The sequence below is a fragment of the Kogia breviceps genome, chromosome 17 (genome assembly GCF_026419965.1).
Source record: "Kogia breviceps isolate mKogBre1 chromosome 17, mKogBre1 haplotype 1, whole genome shotgun sequence".
Taxonomy (NCBI): domain Eukaryota; kingdom Metazoa; phylum Chordata; class Mammalia; order Artiodactyla; family Physeteridae; genus Kogia; species Kogia breviceps.
Genome location: NC_081326.1, coordinates 12,822,569 through 12,845,525, shown reverse-complemented (window position 1 = coordinate 12,845,525; position 22,957 = coordinate 12,822,569). Strand labels below are relative to the sequence as shown.

The window sequence follows — 22,957 nt, the reverse complement described above, 5'->3', positions numbered from 1 at the left end:
CTGGGTTTGCATCCTAGCTCCTCTATCTGATTAATGTATGACCTTAAGCAAGTTAACCTCTCTTTGCTTCAATACCCTTATCGTTAAAATGGAGCTAACAAAATTACCACATAGGATTGTTGTGAGAATCAAATAAGATATATCCTGGTGCTTAGAATAGTGACTGACACGTAGTAATTGTGGCTAGATGTCAGCTTATTAAAGAGGGTACACCATGGTACTATGACCTCAATCCAAGTTCTTTACATTCAGAAGGATATAAGTGCTCTGGAACAAGAAAGCTTTAACTGATTAAAAGTGTAGTGCATTCTTTTTTCTCATTTCTACATCTTCAGCTTCCTCTTAATCAAGAACATCCTATTTTGTAGTTTTTTAAAGATAATGATTTTTGATAGAAAATATATCAGCAAAATAAAGGTAGAATTATTCCACTTTTTCCATGTCATCTGCTAAAATCTCACCATCTGCTCCCACCATGAGCTCTGTTCCATCATGATATTATTAGAACCTATACTTCCAATCTTTCAAAATATATGCAGAGAGAGAGAGAGAGAGAACAATACCTTTGGTTAAGTGGAAATAACAGTTATGTCTACACATAGTAACTGAATCAATTTCCTTGTCAAAGTATTTTTCTGTATTTCAACAACCAATTTTAGCCAATTAATCTGATAGTGTTCAGCAACAGCCGAGGGTAAATTGTACACAGTTAACTCATACTGGCGTCGGCTGAGCATTGTTTCTCTTCCTCAGTACTCAGTGTTTTTTATTATACCATGCTTAACCATAAATCTTAGAATTTTAATATTAACCAATTAATCTTCTCTTCTTTCATTTAACAAGTAAAGTGATACACTGGCAACAAAAGCACGGAGCCAGAAGCAGAGGCTCCACAGATTACATACACATTCATTCCAAACATGATGTTAGGGCTACTCAGCAAATCTCCGAGAATTGATACAAACAGCAATACATTTGTATGTAGAAAACTAAACTGGCAAAAGTCATTAAATACACATTCTTCTCATGCATTGCTTTTGCTGCTATCTGTTCCCTCTGTATGTAATTAAGGAACCGATTAAAACTTCAAAGAAATGGGCTGAGAAGTCTAAATTGATGTTGACTTGAGATGCAAACAAAATTTTAAATTAGTAGTTGCAGAAAGCAGAATTTGAACAATTTCTACCTGTAAAGATTTAGCTTTAGTTCAAGTTATAAAAATGGGTAAAGCTTCCCATCCTATTGTATCTGCTGAGAAAGGGCACTGCGGTTAAGTATCTCCTTATAAATAGGACACACATCTGAATGGCCGACTGCTTAAAATACACCCATATCGATCCCAAAGTCTAGTATGTTGCTTTTAGTAAAACAGGAATACACCTGCCACCCTACTGGAAAAGCTGCACAGCTTCATTTAGACTGCCTAATGATATAAACCTGGAGTCCTTCATTCAATAGTCTTCCAGCATAGTTACTACCAGAAAATTCTCTTGGGTACACTGCTGCAAAGTACTTATGGAGATACCGGTGGCCATAGAAAGGATATGACCATAGAAAGAATCAGGATAGGCTCGGTGGAGGCAAGGGGAGGAGAGGTGAGGGAGTATTTTCCTAATTTCTTCCCCAAAAGGTGCTCTGTTGCACACTCTACAACTTGAAGCACAAATTTGAATGTGATAACTTAGAATCTTCATCATCCTCATATCGCAGGTATAGATGTATACATTAGATATAAAACCCTGAAGAAATCTTCCAGACACAAATATATTTCCTCTCAGTAGGCAGCTTAAGAGGAATGTGCATTTTTAGTAATATTGAAAACTATAGAGTTCAATATTAACACTGGAAGGATAGTTTCATGATGGGGAAAGGGCTGAACCACAAAAGCAAGACATAGACCTCGGGAGTAACTCAAGATAATCACAGTCACTACCACATGGGTGTGAAGTAGGGGATGGAGGGATGGAAGACATACTTTCATGGTTAACTCTTACCCAAATTTAGGCAAAAGTTTCTCTCCTTAAGGTGCTCCATACGGTACTGTTGAAATAGGTTCAGAATTTTCAGTAACATTTTTACTAAAGATTATGAAGTAAGAAAACCATGAACACAGTCATGATAATGATCTCAGATAATTTCACTTTCAAGTGTGCACTGGACCAAGGATGACAGCTACATGTTGCCTGTCTTTTGCATTTCCTAGTTCTCAGTCCAATGCCGTCCTTAACCTCTGCTGCACTGAATAGCTTCATAGATATCCAGACCCAATGTCTGGTTCAAAGGGAAAGATAATACTCTTCTTCTAATCACTAGAGTCATCCTGTCATTTTCTAATTCTTGTCTAATGAGGCCCTCTTTCCCAGGAAGGTGGAACTGGAAACAAATCCAAATGGCAAGGATGGAGACATATCAGAAGACATGATACGAAGTGAAAGTAGAAAATTCAGAATTGTCAGCAAATCGAAATTTGAACCCATAGAAGTGGATGAGCTCTAGGACTAAGCCCTGAGAATATTCAACATTTAAAGAGGAGGTGGGGGTGGAAGAGTTCCCAAAGGAGACAGAGAAGAAATGGTTTAAAGAGGCAGAAGGAAAACTAGGAGAGGATGGTGTTATGGGAGCCCAGAGAAAACAGCATCTCACTGCATGGAATAGTTGGAAGGCCAGGGAGAATGGGAAAAGGAGATACCTCTGAAGCTAAGGCAATGCTGTCCAATTACATATTCTGCAATAATGGCAATAATCTATGTCTGCTGTGGCCAATTCAGCAGCCACATGTTACTACTGAGCTCTTAAAATATGGCTAGTGAGAATGAGGACTGAATTTTTAATTTAATTTCATTTAGTTTAATCTAAACAGTCACATGTGGCTAGTGGCTGCTGTATTGGGCAGTGTGGAGAGTCGAAGTAGATAGAGGGAAAACTAGCCTAGTAGCTAAAAGTATGAGCTTTGATCATCAAAAAGACGAGATCACAAGTGTTGGTGAGGATGTGAAGAAAAGGGAACGCTTGTACACTGTTGGTGGGAATGTAAACTGGTACAGCCAGTATGGAAACAGTATGGACATTCCTCAAAATATTAAAAGTATCATACGATCCAGGAATCCCACTTCTGAGTATATATCCAAAAGAAATGAAAACAGGATCTCAAAGAGATATCTGCACTCCCATGTCCCCTGCAGCATCATTCACAATAGCCAAGATATGGAAACAACCTAAATATCTGTCAATGGATGAATGGATAAAGAAGATGTGGTGTGTACACACACACACACACGCACACACACACACACACACACACACACGGACATTATTCAGCCATGAGAAAAGGAAATCATGCCATTTGCAACAACATGGATGCACCTTGAAGGCCTGATGCTAAGTGAAATAAGTCAGAGAAAGACAAATACTGTATGATATCACTTATATGTGGAATCTTAAAGAGCCAAACTCATAGAAACAGAGAGTAGAATGGTGGCTACCAGAAGAAGGGACATGGAGGATTGGGGAGATACTGATCAAAGAGTTATAAACTTCCAGTCATAAGATGAACAAGTTCTGGGATTCTAATGTACAGCATGATGATCATAGTTAATAATATTGTATCATATACTTGAAAGTTGCTGAGAGAGTAGATCTTAAATGTTCTCACCACAAAAAAGAAATAGTAATTATGTAACATGATAGAGGTGTTAGCTAACACTAAGGTAGTAATCATTTTACAATATATAAAAGTGTATAAGGGCTTCCCTGGTGGCGCAGTGGTTGAGAGTCCGCCTGCCGATGCAGGAGACGCGGGTTCGTGCCCTGGTCCGGGAAGATCCCACATGCCGCGGAGCGACTAAGCCCGTGAGCCGTGGCCGCTGGGCCTGTGCGTCCGGAGCCTGTGCTCCGCAACGGGAGAGGCCGCAACAGTGAGAGGCCCGCATACAGCAAAAAAAAAAAAAAAAAAAAAAAAAAAAAAAAAAAAAAAAAGTGTATAAAACCAACACTTTGTGTACCTTAAACTGACAAATATTATATGTCAATTATATCCCAATAAAGCTGAAAATATTTTAAAAATAAAAAAATTTTAAAGTATAACCTTTGGACTCAGACATATCCCAGGTACACGTCATCTCCCTCACTTATGCTCTGTATATTTGGGGAAAGTTATGTAAACTCTATAAAGCTAAGATTCTTCACATGAAAAACAGGCATGATAAAACAATAGCATTGTTAAAAGCATAAAACAACATAATACAATACTGACTACACATGAAATGCAGGGATGTGGTGGATTAATTAGAGCATAGTTAATTAACCCACAAAGGCCCTCTGGAAGATTTAAACTTAGAGCGGGGCTTTTGAATACAGATTCATGAAGTTTATTGTTTTCCCTCTGGAGACAATCATAGCCTAATCTTCCTCCTTCAGAAAATGCGACAATGAAACTAGCCAAGGTAGTCAAGCTTTTTGTTGCATTTCTTATTATGCAGTAAAAATGCCAAAGTATTCTTTCATTAACCTATTCTTGTACTAAATAACTGAAATCCTTCACACTTTAGCTCATGAGAGTTTCTTCTACCATTCTTAATTGTAATTCCGTCACCTCAAAGTCTTCTTTTCTCTAGGATAACTTATCTTACTAGCTTCCATCTTTTTGCTTACACTTTTTACCTAATTTATTAATATTGACCCTCAGTTGGAATTTAGCCTCAAGGCATAATTTGACACTCAAAAAGGAGTGAAAGATTTTTCCCAAAAACAACTGCTGAAGCAAGTGCATGTGTTGTAAATTTTGATTGCTTTGAATTGAATTCTGCGGAGCCTGGGTTTCAATCCTCGAGTTTCCTTCCAAATTGTCGCACATATAAAATATTTGCTGAGCTCACCAATGTCTTAAGTATATCTATCCACCAAGTTGTACAACTGAATTCAGTTAGCGTGGCATAAAGTGGTTTTTTATGTCAATGAAATAGCAATGTATACAACAAGCCCCAGTTAGAACCAAGACATCTGGGACCTGCATTCATCCAATCTAAAAAAGCTTATTAACAGTTTTGCTGCCTTGACAGCCACGGAGCCAAATAAAGATAAAAACACACTATGTTGGAAGCAGAAAGTTATCCTAATCAAAATGTCACTACTGAAAATATCTTTTTTTAAATGCCAATACTGTAAACAGAAATTTCCACAGTGACAATTAAACATAATTAAATGCTCGATTTCTCTTCAAGTTTCTTTCATTCTCTACAACTTATTTTTCTGAACTGAAACTCAATTTCTCTTTCAAGTACATCTTGTTCCTGTCAGGGAAAAATGCAGCTAATATTTTTTAAATTTATCAAGTAAATTTAAAGGCATATTGGACCATACTTTAAAATCTCAAAGGCTCTGAAAGTATTTTCTCTAACCATAGAGCCTCAGATTAATATACAACAAGACAAAGGGTGAGGTGTAGACATATGCACCCATGAGGATCAGAAGGTACCCTGGCACAGCTAAGAGAGTAATTGCTTTTTATTAGTTTCTAGAAAGTGGCCTACACTGGTCAGGTTTCTTTTCGTTTTTTTTTTTTTTTTTTTTTTTTTTTGGATTTTTAATATGTGTTTCTTTGTTTAAACAGGAATCAGTGACATGTGGAAGGAATCAGATAATGCTGTAAAGAGAAATGAAGGGAAGGTCCAAGCCATGGAAGCAATGGAAGGAAGAAAATAGATGAACTTGGATAGTCTCATTCACCAGACGGCAGAGAGCAGAAGCAAGAACTACAATCCTGCAGCCTGTGGAACAAAAACCAAATTCACAGAAAGATAGACAAGATGAAAAGGCAGAGGGCTATGTACCAGATGAAGGAACAAGATAAAACACCAGAAAAACAACTAAATAAAGTGGAGATAGGCAACCTTCCAGAAAAAGAATTCAGAATGATAATGAAGATGATCCAGGACCTTGGAAAAAGAATGGAGGCAAAGATCGAGAAGATGCAAGAAATGTTTAACAAAAACCTAGCAAAATTAAAGAACAAACAAACAGAGATGAACAATACAATAACTGAAATGAAAACTACACTAGAAGGAATCAATAACAGAATAACTGAGGCAGAAGAACAGATAAGTGACCTGGAAGACAGAATGGTAGAATTCACTGCCATGGAACAGAATAAAGAAAAAAGAATGAAAAGAAATGAAGACAGCCTAAGACACCTCCTGAACAACATTAAATGCAACAACATTTGCATTATAGTGGTCCCAGAAGGAGAAGAGAGAGAGAAAGAACCCGAGAAAATAGTTGAAGAGATTATAGTCGAAAATTCCCTAACATGGGAAAGGAAACAGCCACCCAAATCCAGGAAGCACACAGAGTCCCACGCAGGATAAAACCAAGGAGAAACACGCCGAGACACATAGCAATCAAATTGATGAAAATTAAAGACAAAGAAAAATTACTGAAAGCAACAAGGGAAAAACGACAATAACATACAAGGGAACTCCTGTAAGGTTAATAGCTGATTTCTAAGCAGAAACTCTACAAGCCAGAGGAAGTGGCATGATATATTTAAAGTGGTGACAGGGAAGAACCTACAACCAATATTACACTACCCGGCATGGATCTCATTCAGATTCAACAGAGAAATCAAAAGCTTTACAGACAAGCAAAAGCTAAGAGAATTCAGCACCACTAAAACAGCTCTACAACCAATGCTAAAGGAACTTCTCTAAGTGGAAAACACAAGAGAAGAGAAGTACCTACAAAAGCAAACCCAAAACAATTAAGAAAATGGTCATAGGAACATACATATTGATAATTACCTTAAACATGAATGGATTAAATGCTCCAACCAAAAGACACAGCCTCACTGAATGGATACAAAAACAAGACCCATATATATGCTGTCTACAAGAAACCCACTTCAGACCTAGGGACACATACAGACTGGAAGTGAGGGGATGGAAAAAAATATTCCATGGAAATGGAAATCAAAAGAAAGCTGGAGTAGCAATACTCATATCAGATAAAATAGACTATAAAATAAAGAATGTTACAAAAGACAAGGAAGGACACTATATAATGATCAAGGGATCAGTCCAACGTAGCCATAAATAAATAAATAAATAAATAAATGTTCTTTAAAAAAGAAAAAAATGGTCAGAAGAACTAAATAGACATTTCTCCAAAGAAAACATACAGATGGCCAAGAAGCACATGAACAGCTGCTCAACATCACTAATTATTAGAGAAATGCAAATCAAAATTACAATGAGGTATCACCTCACACCAGTTAGAATGGGCATCATCAGAAAATCTACAAACGACAAATGCTAGAGAGGGTGTGGAGAAAAGGGAACTCTCTTGCACTGTTGGTGGCAATGTAAATTGATACAGCCACTATGGAGAACAGTATGGAGTTTCCTTAAAAAACTAAAAATAGAATTACCATATGAGCCAGCAATCCCACTACTGGGCACATACCCAGAGAAAACCATAATTCAGAAAGACACATGCACCCCAATGTTCATTGCAGCACTATTTACAATAGCCAGGTCATGGTAGCAACCTAAATGCCCATCAACAGATGAATGGATAAAGAAAATGTGGTACATATATACAATGGAATATTACTCAGCCATAAAAAGGAACGAAATTGGGTCATTTGTGGAGATGTGGATGGATCTAGAGACTGTCATACAGAGTAAAGTAAGTCAGAAAGAGAAGAAAAATATCGTATATTAACACATATATGTGGAACCTAGAAAAATGGTACAGATGAACCAGTTTGCAGGGCAGAAACAGAGACACAGATGTAGAGAAGGAACGTATGGACACGAAGGGGGAAAGTGGCAGGTGTGTGAGTGTGTGTGATGAATTGGGAGATTGGGATTGACATGTATACACTAATATGTATAAAATGGATAACTAATAAGAACCTGCTGTATATATAAAAAAAAGAACAGATGAATTTGCAGCAATGGAAAGAGTAGGAGCAAAGTCAGAAAGAAAAGCAAGAGTTGCAACAATGGTTAAAATGATATTCCAATAAATGTTATCTAAGCCAGTGTTGCCATGAAGGAGGGCAGGCAGAGATAGACAGAGATAAGCTTCATGCTTGGTTAATTTGCCTGTAAGGATGTGAAAACTATATTAGACCTTCTTCCTTTGTGGGGAAGGAAACAGATTCTTCCTGGAGTTTTATTCAGAAGACAGTCTGATTCTTGCCACTGGGAATGGACTGGGTTTGGGATTGACAGCTAAAGTAATCCTGGGGACTTCCCTGGTGGTGCAGTGGTTAAGAATCCGCCTGCCAGGGCTTCCCTGGTGGCGCAGTGGTTGAGAATCCGCCTGCTGATGCAGGGGTCACGGGTTCGTGCCCCGGTCCGGGAAGATCCCACATGCCGCGGAGCGGCTGGGCCCGTGAGCCATGGCCGCTGAGCCTGTGCGTCCGGAGCCTGTGCTCCGCAACGGGAGAGGCCACGACAGTGAGAGGCCCGCGTACCACAAAAAAAAAAAAAAAAAAAAAAAAAAAAAAAAAAAAAAGAATCCGCCTGCCAATGCAGGAGACACAGCTTTGAGCCCTGGTCCGGGAGGATCCCACATGCCTCGGTGCAGCTAAGCCCATGCGTCACAACTACTGAGCTTGCGCTCTAGAGCCCGCGAGCCACAACTACTGAAGCCTGTGGGCCTAGAGCCCGTGCTCTACAATAAGAGAAGCCACCACACTGAGAAGCCCGCGCACTGCAATGAAGAGTAGCCCCCCTTCACCACAACTAGAGAAACGTGCGGCAGTGAAGCCCCAATGCAGCCAAAATAAATAAATAAATAAAACTTTAATATCTACTTCTAGATACAAGACATGACATAATATATGAACTGATACCTATTGTCTGCAGATTACTGATGCTCACACATCCTTCACTATGGAACGGTCCTCTCTCCCTCTGGATAGACTGTCCTGTACTATTGGGAGTGCACAGAGGAATGGTATAGAAAGCAGAGGTCCTATTCAGACCAGTCACACACATCAGTCCACTTTTTAAAGTTTTTTTTGCCTGCACAGCATGTGGGATCTTATCCTCCCGACCAGGGATCGAACCTGTGGCTCCTGCATTGGAAGCACGGAGACTTAACTACTGGATCACCAGGGAAGTCCCAGTCCACTTTTTTATCCTATGCATTTTAGTGCTGTAAAATTCCCTCTCCGTACTGCTTGAGCTGTGTCTCATAAATTTTGACATACCTTCCTTTTCATTGTTAGATGGGTTTTTATTTCCTTGTGATTTCTTATTTGACAAGTAGATTATGTAGAAGTGTGTTGCACAGTTTCCCAGTGTTTTGGGAATCTTCCTGTGTTCCTTCTATTACTGATTTCAAGTTTCATCCCACTGTGATGGAGAAAATACCTTGTATGTTTTCAACTGAGGATTGTTTCGCGGTTCAGGGAATGGTCTCTCTCTGTATGCGTTCCATGCCACTTGAAAAGAAAGTGCATTCTGCTACTGTTGCGTGGAGTGGTCTACAAATGTCAACTAGACCCTGTTGTCTGATGTGCTGTGGAGTTCTTCTACAGTGTTTCTGAATTTCTGCCTAGTTGTTCTCTCAGTTATCAAGAGAGGGGTTTTGAAGTCTTGAACTATAATTACAGATTTGTCTATTTCTCTTCTTAGTTCTATCAGTTTCTGCTTCACACATTTTGCAGCTCTGCTGCTCAGTGCATACACACTCAGGATTGCTCTTTTTCTTGGTGGGTTGACCCTTCTATTATTACAAAATGACAATTCCTGTCTCTGATAATTTTCTATGCTCTAAAGTCTACTTTATCTGACATTTAGACACTCCTGCTTTCTTTTGATTTTTGCATAGTATTTTTTCCATTCTTTTACTTTTATCCTGCCTATATCTTTGTATTTGAAGTGAGTTTCTTAGTTGGGTCATGTTTTTTAATCCACTCTGACAATCTCTTTTAAGTGGTATACTTAGACCATAGCATTTAATTGAATTAGTGACATATTAGGGCTAAAGTCTGCCATTTTTTTTTCTGTTTATTCTCTGTTTTATTTTTTTCTTTTTCCTATTCCTGGGGTTTACTTGAACATTTTTTTAAATTCCATTTTTATTTATCTATCGTTTTTGAGGGCATCTTTTTGTATAGTTTTTTTAGTGCTTGCTCTAGGTATTACATTATACATACACAATTAGTCAACAGGTATTGTCATTTTACCAGTTCAAGTGAAGTATAGAAACCTTACCTTCTTTGCACCTCTTTACCCTTCCTTGATTATAATACAATTTTCCAAAGTACTTCCTCTACATACTTTTAGAACCTCATCTGACATTGTTATAATTGTGCTTCAATCATGACATAATTTAGAAAATTCAAGAGGAGAAGGAAAACGTATTATATTTACTCATATTTTTGCTCTCTCCATGTTCTTTCTTCCTTCCTGATGTTCTAAACTTCCTTCTTCTTTCATCATTTCCTTTCTGTTTAGAGAATTTCCTTGAGCCATACTTTTAGGGAAGGCCTGCTGGTGACAAATTCTCTTTATCCCTTTCATTTGTGAAGGATATTTTCTCTAATGGAATCCTAGGTTCTTTTTTTTCAGCACTTGAAAAATATTGTGCCACTTCCCTTGGACCTCCATGGGCTGATGAGAAATCTGGTGTCATTCTAATTGCTTTTTCCTCTATAGGTATAATGTTGCATTTCTCTGGCTGCTTTCAAAATTTTTCTTGTCTTTCTTCCCCAGAAATTTAATTTCGATGTGTCTTGGCACCGATTTCATGGCAGGGGTGGCCTTGTTACCACTGGACCACATGTCCTGAGTCTTCTCCAGGCCTCTTCTGACACAACCCCAATGGGGAGGGAGAGGAATGCCTTATTACTGTCAGGGGTGGGAGGAGGCCAGGCTCCCCACATGGTCTCCACTGACATTGGCCTTAGATCGGGGGTAAGAGTGAGGCAACAATGTAAAATCAAATTAAAACCACAATGAGATACCACACAAACCAGTTAGAATGGCTATTATTAAAAAGACAGATGATATCAAGTTTGGGTGAGAATAGTGAAAAACTGAAACTCTCACACACTGTTGGTAGGAACGTAAAATTGTACAAGCTTCAAAACCAGTGGCTAATGTCTTAAAAAGTTAAACATACACCTACCATATGATCCATCCAACCTATTCCAGGTCCCCAAGAGAAACAAAAGTATAAATCCATACAAAATACTAATTCAGCAATAAAAAGAAGTAAACTACTGATACATGATGCAACATGGGCAAATTGCAAAATAATGATGTCAAGTACAAAATGATATACACCTTCCCCCGCTGAAAGGAGCACAGAGTATGATTCTATTTATACAAAACTCTAGAAATGGAAAACCAACCTTAGTGACAAAAAGGAGATCAGTGGTTGCCTGGGGTTGTGGAAGAAGTAAAGAAGGGTAGGAAGGAGGTATTACAAAGAGGCATTCCACACAGCAGGAAGGAGGGCAGGAATATGAGAAGATGTCCCAGCTGAGTCCATGTATTTTAGGTACGTTCCAGGAAATTGCAAACATTTTCACCACATATCATTGACTCTATGACACTTGATCATATGTAGGTGCAAAGGAGATGCCACCACTCATAAACAAACAGAAACAGTATCTCTGCCTCAACACCCTTTCTTGTGTTCCAGCACTCTTATGCATTTAGTTTTTTAATATTTTTGCTGATATTTCAATAAAATTTTGAGAGGGAGTAGAGGAAAATGCATATGCTTAATTAACCAGAATTGTAAATTTTCTTTACTCAGAATTTTAGTTTATTATTCATTGGTTGCCATGTATAAATCATTGATAACAATTCTTAACTACACTCACATAATTTAATGTTTAAAGAAACCCAATGGATGCATTATTTTGTAAATATTCATTTCTTAGATGTCTTTTCTATTTTTAATATTTTTTAGAATTTTGAAATAATTTTTAACTTACAGAAAAAGTATGTGAACAACACAAAGAACTCCATATACCCTTCACCTAGAGACCCCATTCAGGTTCCGCCAACTTTCCCCAAAATGTCCTTCATCGCAGAAGTATCAACTGTAGAACCATAGTTTGCACTTACTTGTCACGTCTCTTCAGTCTGAGACCTCCCTCGACCTTCATGATCTTAACATTTTTTAAGACTCCAGATAAGCAGAATTTCCCCATCAAGCTTATCAGATATTTTCCCGTTATTCAATTCAAGTCATGCATGATGGGCAGGAATATTACAGAAGCGATGCCATGTTGCTTTAAATGCATCCTAACAGGGGGCACAACACTTGAGTAAAGTAGTGTCTGCCAGGTCTCTTCACTACAGAGTTACTTTTTTCCCTTTATAATTAACATCTATTTTGTGGAAAGATACTAGAGATTATGTAACATCTCATTCCTCATCCAACTTTCACCCATTAGTTTTAGCATTGATTAATGTTTCTTGCCCGAATTATTACTAAGATGGCTGCCAAGTAGTGATTTTCTAATTCCATCATCCCTTCCAGTTTTATTAATTGGCATTGTACTTATGATAAGGTAAAGCTTTCTCTTCTCCCTATAAATTGAACACATTCATGTATCCCATGAATGTGTGGAATAAAATATTCCTATTTTATACAGTAAGATAATGTTACTATCATTCTTTATTTTGCTTCTTAAATTGTCCCAGATTTAGTTAATAGGAACCTCTTCAAGCTGGCTTCTATGTTCTTTGGACATGTTCCTATCATTCTTTGACCACTTCCTTACTTTTTAGCGTAATAAGATGTTCCAGGTTCATCTTGTATTTCCTAGTGCCAAGCCTTGAATTAACCATTTCTCCAAGGATACCTGGTTCCACTTAATGGGGAATATCATTTAGAACACAAAATCTGGTTGCTACGGTTGACCATGCATTTGATGAGTCCACCTTATAATATATATGCCAAATCAGTTAACACAAATTTAGACTATGTGAGTAGAGGTACTTTGAAGTAAACACAGAAGGTTGTAAAGTTATTCCATTCTACTTGGAGTGGGTCAGACCACATCTGGGAAAATGCAGTGAACTTAGTTTGCCACATCTTCAGTAGACAGAGATTTAAAAATTCTATGGGGATTGTATGAAGTCTGCATTATTCTGCTTTTTAAAAATTGAAGTATAGTTGATTTATAATGTGTTAGTTTCAGGTATACAGCAAAGTGATTCACATATATTTATCAAGGTATAATCTTTTCCAGATTCTTTTCCATTATGGGTTATTATAAGATATTAAGTATAGTTCCCTGTGGTATAACTTGTTGTTTATCTATTTTATATATAGTGGTGTGTATCTGTTAATCCCAAACTCCTAACTTACCCCTCCCTCCCCCCTTTCCCCTTTGGTAACTGTAAATTTGTTTTCTATGTCTGTGGGTCTGTTTCTGTTTTGTAAATAAGTTCATTTGTATCAATTTTTAGATTCCACATATAAGTGATATCATATGGTGCAGGATTTCCCACTCTTGTGAGTGTGACTAGGCCCAAACCAAGACATATGGCTTCCCTGAGCACCATTCCAACCCATAATATTCAAATAATTATTCTATTTAACAAGATGAGAGAAACTGAAAATTGTGTACTCCTTTATATTAAAAATAATGAGTTTATTGCAACGTTTCACATCATATAACCTCCTGGGAATTAAGTTAAACTGCTTACAATATAAACAAAGTAGATGGCTTGATCCTAATAAGCAAAAGAATTTCTGATCACCGAGTTCTTTGACTGTTAGGTGCCTAGCCCTAGGCTTTGAGATCAGTCTTATGTTTGCCCCATGCATCTTACCTACGTATGTTGCAAAAATATTCTACTTCGGTGGGAGCCAAACCATTTCACATCTTGCCAGTTAAGTGAGGAGCTATGTGTGAAATCTATATTAAGATTATAGTTCTAACTTACTGTAGCAACATCAAGCATTCGTTATAGATTGATGCCAGACTGCTGACTCCTTGCCTGCCCTGAGCAAGCTGATGAGAGCACTAGAAGTGTTATATCTTACAAACATTTCAAAGAGTTTGTGGAATCTAAGTCATTATTACCATTTTCACCTTATAGTGTCATACTACCTAATTAAAATATCATTACCCAAGACTCTAATGCAACGATTTCTAGGCATGGTTTTGTAATGCCTCAACATATCTTCAAACATAGTTAAAGGTAGTAGAAATGTATACTTCTAAATCACCTGGAAACAAGATTAATTTCACTCTAAAGTAGTTTTTGAAACACCATATTGTGTGCAGCACTTTTATAAGCTTCTCAAATGATAAAATGTTAGAAATAAATAAACTAAGTAAGAAATAAACTAAACTCAGTAAACTGTACAGGTTTAAAAAAAATGAGATATAAGTATTCTCAATACCAGTATATGTTACCTTTGCTACTATTTTAAATAACATTCACGTGCTCTCTTTAAAGTGCCTCGCTTCGGTGAGCTTTCTTAAAACAGACCTAGCTAACAAAATCTGTAAAGGGAACATATTGTCAGGTCTTATATATTTTCAAAACTAAAGTAAAGCTATGTCACTAATGCCAGTGCCTCAGCACGAAAAACCATCACCACAAATCACAGATAATAAAACTTGGTATCACCTATTTCAATTTGTAATTGGTAAATGGAGATTTTAGCTTATGTCACTGTTTCTTACAATGTGGCCCAGGAATTAAATATGTGACCATTATTTGTGCTACTTCTTACTAAATTCAGGTTCCTAGGCTCCTCTTCTGATCTCTTGAAGCAATTTTTATGAGAACTATTAACCAAAGGCCTGGGAGCTTTGAGGAGAATGATAGATCAATATGTCCATTTTACACTAGTTCCACTGGTTTTCAAGTATGAGGAGACTTTCCAGTTTTGTAAAGTACATGTAATTCTACTCTCAAAACGAAGCTCTCTCATGATCAAATCTGTTGCATAAGGACTTGATATCAGTAGAAGAGAACTTACCCATTTTCTCCCTTTAATTATTTAAAGTGCACATCAACCCTTAAAAATTAACTACTCATCACTGCAATCCAAGCAAATGGGGATGTATGTAATGTTACCCCCAAAAATGAATAAAATACAAAGCATATACTTTTGTCCTTGTTTGTTTTTTAGTGAGGAGGTCTAATGATTTTATGTAACAATTCTGCCATCCGTTAAGATTCAGCAGTGGAACTATCTAGTGAGCATTTGAAAAAGTGAGCATTTAAAACCAAGTTGGATTTATTTCCTAATTATGTATATAGAAAGTTTACATACATTCCAAACTCTATTACTGTCACTTGGAGAGAATCTGGGGAATTATAAAAGTCAGCAAATGAGAATAGCATCTATTAAAAACAATTCATTTATTCTCCCTAGGAAAGTGTACTTATATTCTAGAGAAGAAACCCTCTAAATGTATTAATTTTATGTTTCTTTTGATACAATTAACACACTGTGCCACAGAGGGTTATTATATTTTTCCTTTAAATACAGTGTATAGTCTCTAATCTTTACACTAAAGGCAAAGAAAGGAATTCTAGTATCTCCAGCAATTCTACTCTGCTTTTGTATATGGACTGCCTTTGCTAACACTTTTCGCAAAAACAAGAATCAAGTCCTACATATATTGTAGGACTTTATGACTATACAACAGTGATTTTCAGTTGAAAAAATGGTCATATCTCTCAAGACAGTACATGGTTAACTTAAAAGTTGGTCCGAAAAACAAGGGATTTTGCCAATTTTGGTTATGTGAAATCCGTTATGATCACACCCTTGTCCACTCCCTTTTTGTGCTGGGACATTAATTCGCAGTCTTATTTTCTCTGCAGTTATCATTCTCCTCTCTTCAGTCCTGGAGAAGGTGTTCCATCCTCTGCTATCTCTTCCTCCTGCCGCGTTTCAGCCTTAAGACACCGCGGTCATGTAAACCCCCAAGTATGACCACAACGGGTTTTTTTTTGTGGGGGGGCGGGGATCTCGACCCTCCCACGTCCTCTCGCAGCGGGTCGGTGCCCAGCTGGACGGTTGGACTGGAAAGAAGGGGGCCGTGGGCGTCCCTCCCCGCTGGCCTCTGCAGCTGCCCAGAGCCCTGGCAACCGGAGGGACGCTTTGCCAGTACCTGGTTTCAAGTCCCCCGTTCTCATTTTCTCCTGTTCTCCCGGTTTTCCATTCTCCTACTGTATTTTTGTCATCAATTCTTTGATGACGAGAGAAAACAGCTCAGAGCTGTCTCCTTCCCATAAACATGCGTGTGCTTTCCCCGAATCTTTCTCTGCCCCCTCTCTCCCCCTAACACAGGTAGGGGGGCCGCAAGGCAAAGGATTCTCCTTTCATCCAGAGACCAATGTCAGCGCCTCAGCTTGACAATTTCATTCCACACGCCCGCACCTACCGAAGCCTACTTCCTACCAGTTCAGTTTTCTCCCAGGTAACCTTATTCCATTCCATTGCTAAGCACTTCCTCCACCTTTTACGGGTTCTACTACTGCCTACATTTGGGGGAAAACGCGCAAGACAGTGTGAATTCCAGGAAGAAAGTGAGCGTGTGTAAGGCTGAGTGTGTGCATCCGTCTGTCTCAGCCTGTCCGGGCCCCGTGTATGTGGTTGCAAGGTGCAGGACAGTCAGACACCTCAAACTTGCCCTGCCAGGGTAAGGCTTGTCCCTCCAGAGCTTACCTGTCCGCGCCCAGGTAACCGAAGAAGCGCCCGCGCGGCCGCGTTCCAGGACACCTGGCCCGGACAGAGAGAACTGGGGCCACAGGGGCGCCCCTCCCGCGCATCTCTTCTGTCTCCCTCCTTCCCTCAGGGGTGTCCTGAACCCCCAAAAGACAAACGGGACCGCCCGCACCACCTTACCTCAAACAGGGGACCGATCTTGTTCTTCTCCAGGTAAGCCTGGATCCGGGATTGCTGATGAGAGGCCATGGAGAGACCGATGGGCCGCGGAGAGTGTGGGAGACCGCGCAGCCGAGCGCCTCTGCCCGGGGACACCCCTGCTTTCCCCTGGACCGGGGCCGGGACAGGAGCTCGGGAGCCCGGGCTCCCCAGGCGCGGCGCGGCGCGGCGCGGCGAGCTCGGCTCCCGGCGCGGACGTGGGCTGCAGCCGCTGGAGCCGCGAGCGCGTGGGGCGCCGAGAGCCGGAAGCCGGGGCGCGGCGCCGCCAACTCAGACAACTCGGAGGCGAGGGGAGCACTCATTCATCGCGCTCCCCTCCTCCCGCAGCCCCACGGCTCTCCGCCGCGCCCGCGCGGGGGCACCTGGAGCAGAGGTTCCAGGTTCCTTTCTCTCTGGGCTGCCGCGGCTGGAATCAGGGGGCGGGAGGCGAGCCGGGAGGCGCGGCTCTGCCTAGAACGGCGCCGAGGGGCGCCCTCGGGCGGGCCGGGGCTGCGGGGCTCGAACTCGCGGGGAGCGTGCGTGTGCGTGCGTGTCCGCGCCGACGGTGGGTGCCCGCTCTCCCAGGTTACGGGAACACCCTCCCGGGCTTCTTCCCAGTCTCTGCTCGCCCTGCCCGCTGCTCCCTAGCGACAGCGCCGCTCCGAAAGCCAATGGTGAAGGTGCTTCTTTCAAAGTGCACATAAATCTGGCGCTTGTTGGCTACTCCTTGGCAGCTACAAAGGCAGTTCGAAAGGGGGTCGTCCCCACCGCCCCTTCTGAGCCTCTCCTCGCACCTCCTGCGCCGCCCCCTCTAGCTCAGGGTCCGAGATGGGGAGAGTTGTGAGACGGTGCTTGACTCTGAGGGTCTGCCACGAACATGAAGTTGCCTTCCTTCAGGCGGTCTGGCTTGGCTTGGAGCAAGTCGACGGGCTGAGAATTCAGCTGGAAACTCCCAAGGTGCAGACGCCCAGAGGCTGGGGCAAACGTTTAGTTTTGCCAGGAAGAAGAGATGGAGGCGAGCCAGCCCTCCCTCCCAGTTTGCCTTCCTAATCCTCATATAATTATGTGGATTACAACCCACACATAATTATGGCTATATATCTATAGCTACGTCTCAAAGACTACGCTAGTGCACTTAACGATGTTTCCTATAGATGCTTCCTGAGCTCCTCAAATTTAGCCAGTAACTTTTATTATGCAGCAGTTTCCGAGGGAAGATCTCCAGACAGCAGAGGTTCCTTCACAAGCTCTTTCTTGTGGAAAAACAAAAAACAAACAAAAAAATATATCATTGAGGGCTCCAATGACGAGTTCCCTGTCTCCTAACCATGATGTGCTATCAAAATTAAAAGATTTATATTAGTAAATATGAAAGTTAGAATGAAGGGAGCAGTTATCCTAAAGCAGACTGCAACAGTGTAGATTTCCTTTTCTTTCACCACTTTCTGGATTTCTGTAATTCATAATATCTTTATTGGTGTCAGTGTTTTTTCTTTCTTTCTTTTTTTTTTTTTTTTTTGTGGTACGCGGGCCTCTCACCGTTGTGGCCTCTCCCGCTGCAGAGCACAGGCTCCGGACGCGCAGGCCCAGCGGCCACGGCTCACGGGCCCAGCCGCTCCGCGGCACGTGGGATCCTCCCGGACCGGGGCACGAACCCGCGTCCCCTGCACCGGCAGGCGGACCCTCAACCACTGCGCCACCAGGGAAGCCCTTTCTTTCTTTTTTTTGATAAATTTATTTATTTATCTTGGCTGCATTGGGTCTTCATTGCTGTGCGCTGGCTTTCTCTAGTTGTGGCGAGAAAGGGCTACTCTTCGGTTGCGGAGCACGGGCCCTAGAGCGCAGGCCCAGTAGTTGTGGCGCACGGGCTTAGCTGCTCCACGGCATGTGGGATCTTCCCGGCCCAGGGCTCAAACCCGTGTCGCCTGCATTGGCAGGCGGATTCTTAACCACTGCGCCACCAGGGAAGTCCCAATGTTTTTTCATCTGTATTTTAAATGAACTACTTAAGTAGAAACATGCACTAGTTAAGAATGCAATATCCCCAAAAGTACTGTAAATTCTATTTAATAATTCAGATTATTATTCTGCCAGAATACCTAAAAGCATAAGCATCACTGATAACCTGAAATAGACATGATTTGGATCGGAAAGATGCCCAAGTTAATACTTTTACAATCAGACTCAGGTGATCTGCCCAGGGAGAGCTAAATTGAATAGCAGTGAGGTGCCCAGTATTCTCACATATTTTCCGTTGTCGATCAAAGGCATATTTACTTATATATTTTTTAGTATGTTCAGGAGAAATTAAATATATAGAGTGAATATCAACATTTTAATTTGCTATTAGGTATGGTACACAGCCATCTGTGACTCAGCTAAAAAGTCAGGCATTTTTGACACCACACATAGCACTGGCAAATCAGAACAGTACCTTATTCTAAGAGAACTGAGGAAGATGCTTCTTTAAATCAGACTATTAACCTACTTATTAAGCCTTCACCATACTCAGAGCACTGCATCTAGGGCCTTGAATGGAAAAGACAAAGCTTTGCGGGCAAAATACTTAAGCAGTAAAGGGGAGATCATGAAGATATAGACATTTATGTATATATGTATATCAAAACACTGGACATCCCCAGATTACATTTTTAAAACTCAGGAAATGTTTCAGAAGTTTTTCAAGGCCTACCTTAAATACCATCTCTTCCACAAAGCATTTCTTGGTTCTTTCCATTTATCCCCAAACCTGACTTCATTACTAAAATAAATATTTATTGCACAGACTCTCCATGGCAGACATTACGTTAGGAGTGAGGATTCAAAGGTGAAGGGCCTTGTCTTTGTTCTCAGGTGTTCAGTCTTTTTGAGGCAGTTGGCATATACAGGAATAATGACATTATAATGCATGGTGCTAACATAGATAAATAAAACATGCGGTGTGCATACCGAAAGATGAAAAAAACGACCTGTGCCCGGATCATCAAGGAACGCTCCATAAAGAAGATTGTGTTTGAGCAAACTGTCAAAGGAAGAGTAAAATTTTAAAGTTTTCCAGATAGCATCGGTGGAGTGAGGATGGGGATAACGTTGCAGGCTTTGGCATTAAAAAAAATAATAACATATGCAAAGGCACAGAGGCACAAAACAGCCTGGTCATTAGAGAAACATAGGGTGGATATGGAGGAAGACTGGCATGTGAGGTTAAAAATGTAAGCAGAGTTCAGCTCATTAAAGGTCTTACTTGCTAAGAAATACAGGCTTGCATCTTCTGGGTGAAGAGAAGTGACTAAAGAGTTTTGAGCAGAGGAGTGTTATGGCCAGGTAAAAGTTTTAGAAAGATTACTTTGGTTACAACATGCATAATAGATTGAAAAAGAATGATACAGGGAGAGCAAAACTAATTTAGGGTACAGAATCCACAAGCAAATCATGAGGGCCAGCCTTTGGACTGGGGATAAAAGGATGGGGAGGATGGGAAATATTCAAGGAACATTTAAAGACTAATTTGTTGATTACTTTTATGTAGGATGAAATTAGAAGAGGCAATCAAAGATGACCCTCTGACTTCTACAATGAAGCTAAAAGATTATAAATTTTTTGCCCAAGTCCCCCAATGAATAATTGATTGGGCCAGGTTTTGATTCAGTATTTTCAAACTCAAGCGGAAGCTACTTCCATTTTTTACCCTGTATCCTGAAAATTAGTCAAGAATTTAGTTTCCAGATATCAGTACCCTTTGGTAGAAAGGGTTATGTCTCGTGACCTGGCACATAGTAGGTACTCAATAAATAGCAGTTAAATGAATGAATTAAATTTTAGTAGCTCCATTCAATCCAGCTATGTTCTTTCAGGCTAAACTTTGCCTCTGACATGTGGCATTTATGTTTTGTTTCCTTCCATTTAATTAATTGCGTGCATATTTTAGTCTCTCTTTTAAATTGCAAACTCTCTAAAATTATGAACTGTATCTTAATAATCTCTTGCACTTTATAGCATGCAACATAGTATATTTTCATACCATGTTTTTCATAAACATAACTTTAATTAATATCCTATTGCTATACATTTTGAGAATTTATTTCATTTAGTTTCTTTAAGATTGTCTGACAAAGAACCACTTTTTTATTTTAATTAATTAATTTATTTAGTTTTGGCTGCGTTGGGTCTTCGTTGCTGCGCACGGGCTTTCTCTAGTCACGGGAAGCAGGGGAGGACTACTCTTCGTTGCGGTGTGCCGCGGGCTTCTCATTGCGGTGGCTTCTCTTGTTGCAGAGCACGGTCTCTAGAGCGCAGGCTCAGCAGTTGTGGCGCACGGGCTTAGTTGCTACACAGCATGTGGGATCTTCGCGGACCAGGGCTCGAACCCATGTCCCCTGCATTGGCAGGCGGATTCTTAACCACTGCGCCACCAGGGAAGTCTGTAACCACTGTCTTGGATTCAATTTACCAACATTCTTCTGCAAACATAGCATAGTACCTTTATGATCCTTTCCCTTTTTTTTGGCTCGAGCACAGCATGAAAAGGCCATTTTCAGTGAGACTGTCTTGACCTCATTGTGCTACAGAAGTGCCTATCAGCATAATTTAAAAATAATACAGAATCCAATTTATAGAATGTTCTAAAGCCCTTGTCTAACTCCACCTTGCACAGCTCCTGAAACATATAATTTTTGATGAGAGACAAGAGAACAATGGTGAAGGCCAGTAGACCTAATTAGGAGGTATAAACAATGCAATCCCTTGAAATTAATTAAATACTGAAGTAAGAAACAGAGAAGCTCTATACAGATTCCTTGAATTTAGGCTGCTAGCCTGAAGCATACTTGTCCCCTTCCTGTATCTCTCTCACCTTGCTACTTTCTTTTTTTCTCTTTTCTTTTTTGGCCATACCACATGGCTTGCAGGATCTTAGTCTCTGACCAGGGATCAAACCCATGCCCCTGGCAGTGAGAGCACGGAGTCCTAACCCCTGAATCACCAGGGAATTCCCTCACCTTGCCACTTTAAAACAGCCAGAGACTACTATTTTCCCAGAGAACTCAGTGTATCACCCAGGATTTTCATTTGTGTCCTATTAAGTGGATAGGCGGCATCAGAGACTGAAATAAAGGGGGTTCTGGAAGAGATAAAGCAGACAAGTGGGGACATAGAAAAGTCCTGAATGAGGAACTTCCAAAATGTAATTTGTTTTCAAAGTCAGAATTGTCAAAAAATTAATGATAATTATGGTTTAAACCACATAAAACTATTACATAGTGGGGTTTCTATATATGGAAACTTTCAAAATACATGTTTCAGGAAAGAATTCTAAAGATGCCTGGGTATACTTGGATGCTAATGCAAGAATATTTATTACCACTTCACATAGTATAATATACCTTTAGTTATAAAGACTGATTTCCACATACTGTTAGATCTGTGATTAGCCTGAGGACCAATATCTTTGTTAGCACGTGTGAAGGATCATTTAGGTCTCCCCTGAATTTGATTCTCTCTTTAGTATCTCCCTCGGAAAATGTAGAGTGTTTTCTTGTGTACTCTTAGGTGGTGGTTCAAATCCAGCTGAAATGGGGAGTGGAGGAGACACATTATTTGGGAGGCTACCAGCATCATCACTGAGAACACTGACCTCAGAGTTCTAGCCCGGGATAAAATCTAGGCGTTGCTGTTTACTAACTGTGTGATGTTCAGCAAGCTACTTAACCTCTCTGTCCTCAGTATCCTCACGTGTAAACTGAAGATAAATAGTACATAGTTCATCAGTTTATTATGAGGATTACACGAGCTAATGCAGGAAGCATGCATATGGGGCCAGGTACAGAGTAAAGGCTCAATAAAGGGTAGTGCTAATATTGTCATTATTGTCATCATGTCATCATGATTATCACCACTATCATTATCAAGTCCCTGAGATTTAGACTTGCAAAATTCACATAAGCTGTTTTAAACCAATTACCTGAAGAAGTCCTACACCGAAAGAATGTCTTGCAAATCAAAGCAGTAAGACAGGATATTATAGGCTCTTAATTAAAGGAAATAAGAAAGGTACTTCTAAATTCAAAAAGAGAGCTGTAAGGTGAGT

The 22,957-nt window shown here is 40.2% G+C and overlaps 1 protein-coding gene across 1 annotated transcript in view; it reads right to left on the bottom strand.

Moving 5' to 3' along the window:
* C17H8orf34 (chromosome 17 C8orf34 homolog) overlaps positions 1-17,529 on the bottom strand; it is a 294,894-nt gene extending 277,365 nt beyond the window's left edge. Inside the window, 3 exon segments of the mRNA XM_059042628.2 lie at positions 16,855-16,989; positions 16,991-17,059; positions 17,061-17,529. Coding sequence (XP_058898611.2) covers positions 16,855-16,989; positions 16,991-17,059; positions 17,061-17,195 — 339 coding nt within the window. The 5' untranslated portion in view covers positions 17,196-17,529.
* Positions 17,530-22,957: the final 5,428 nt, after the last annotated feature.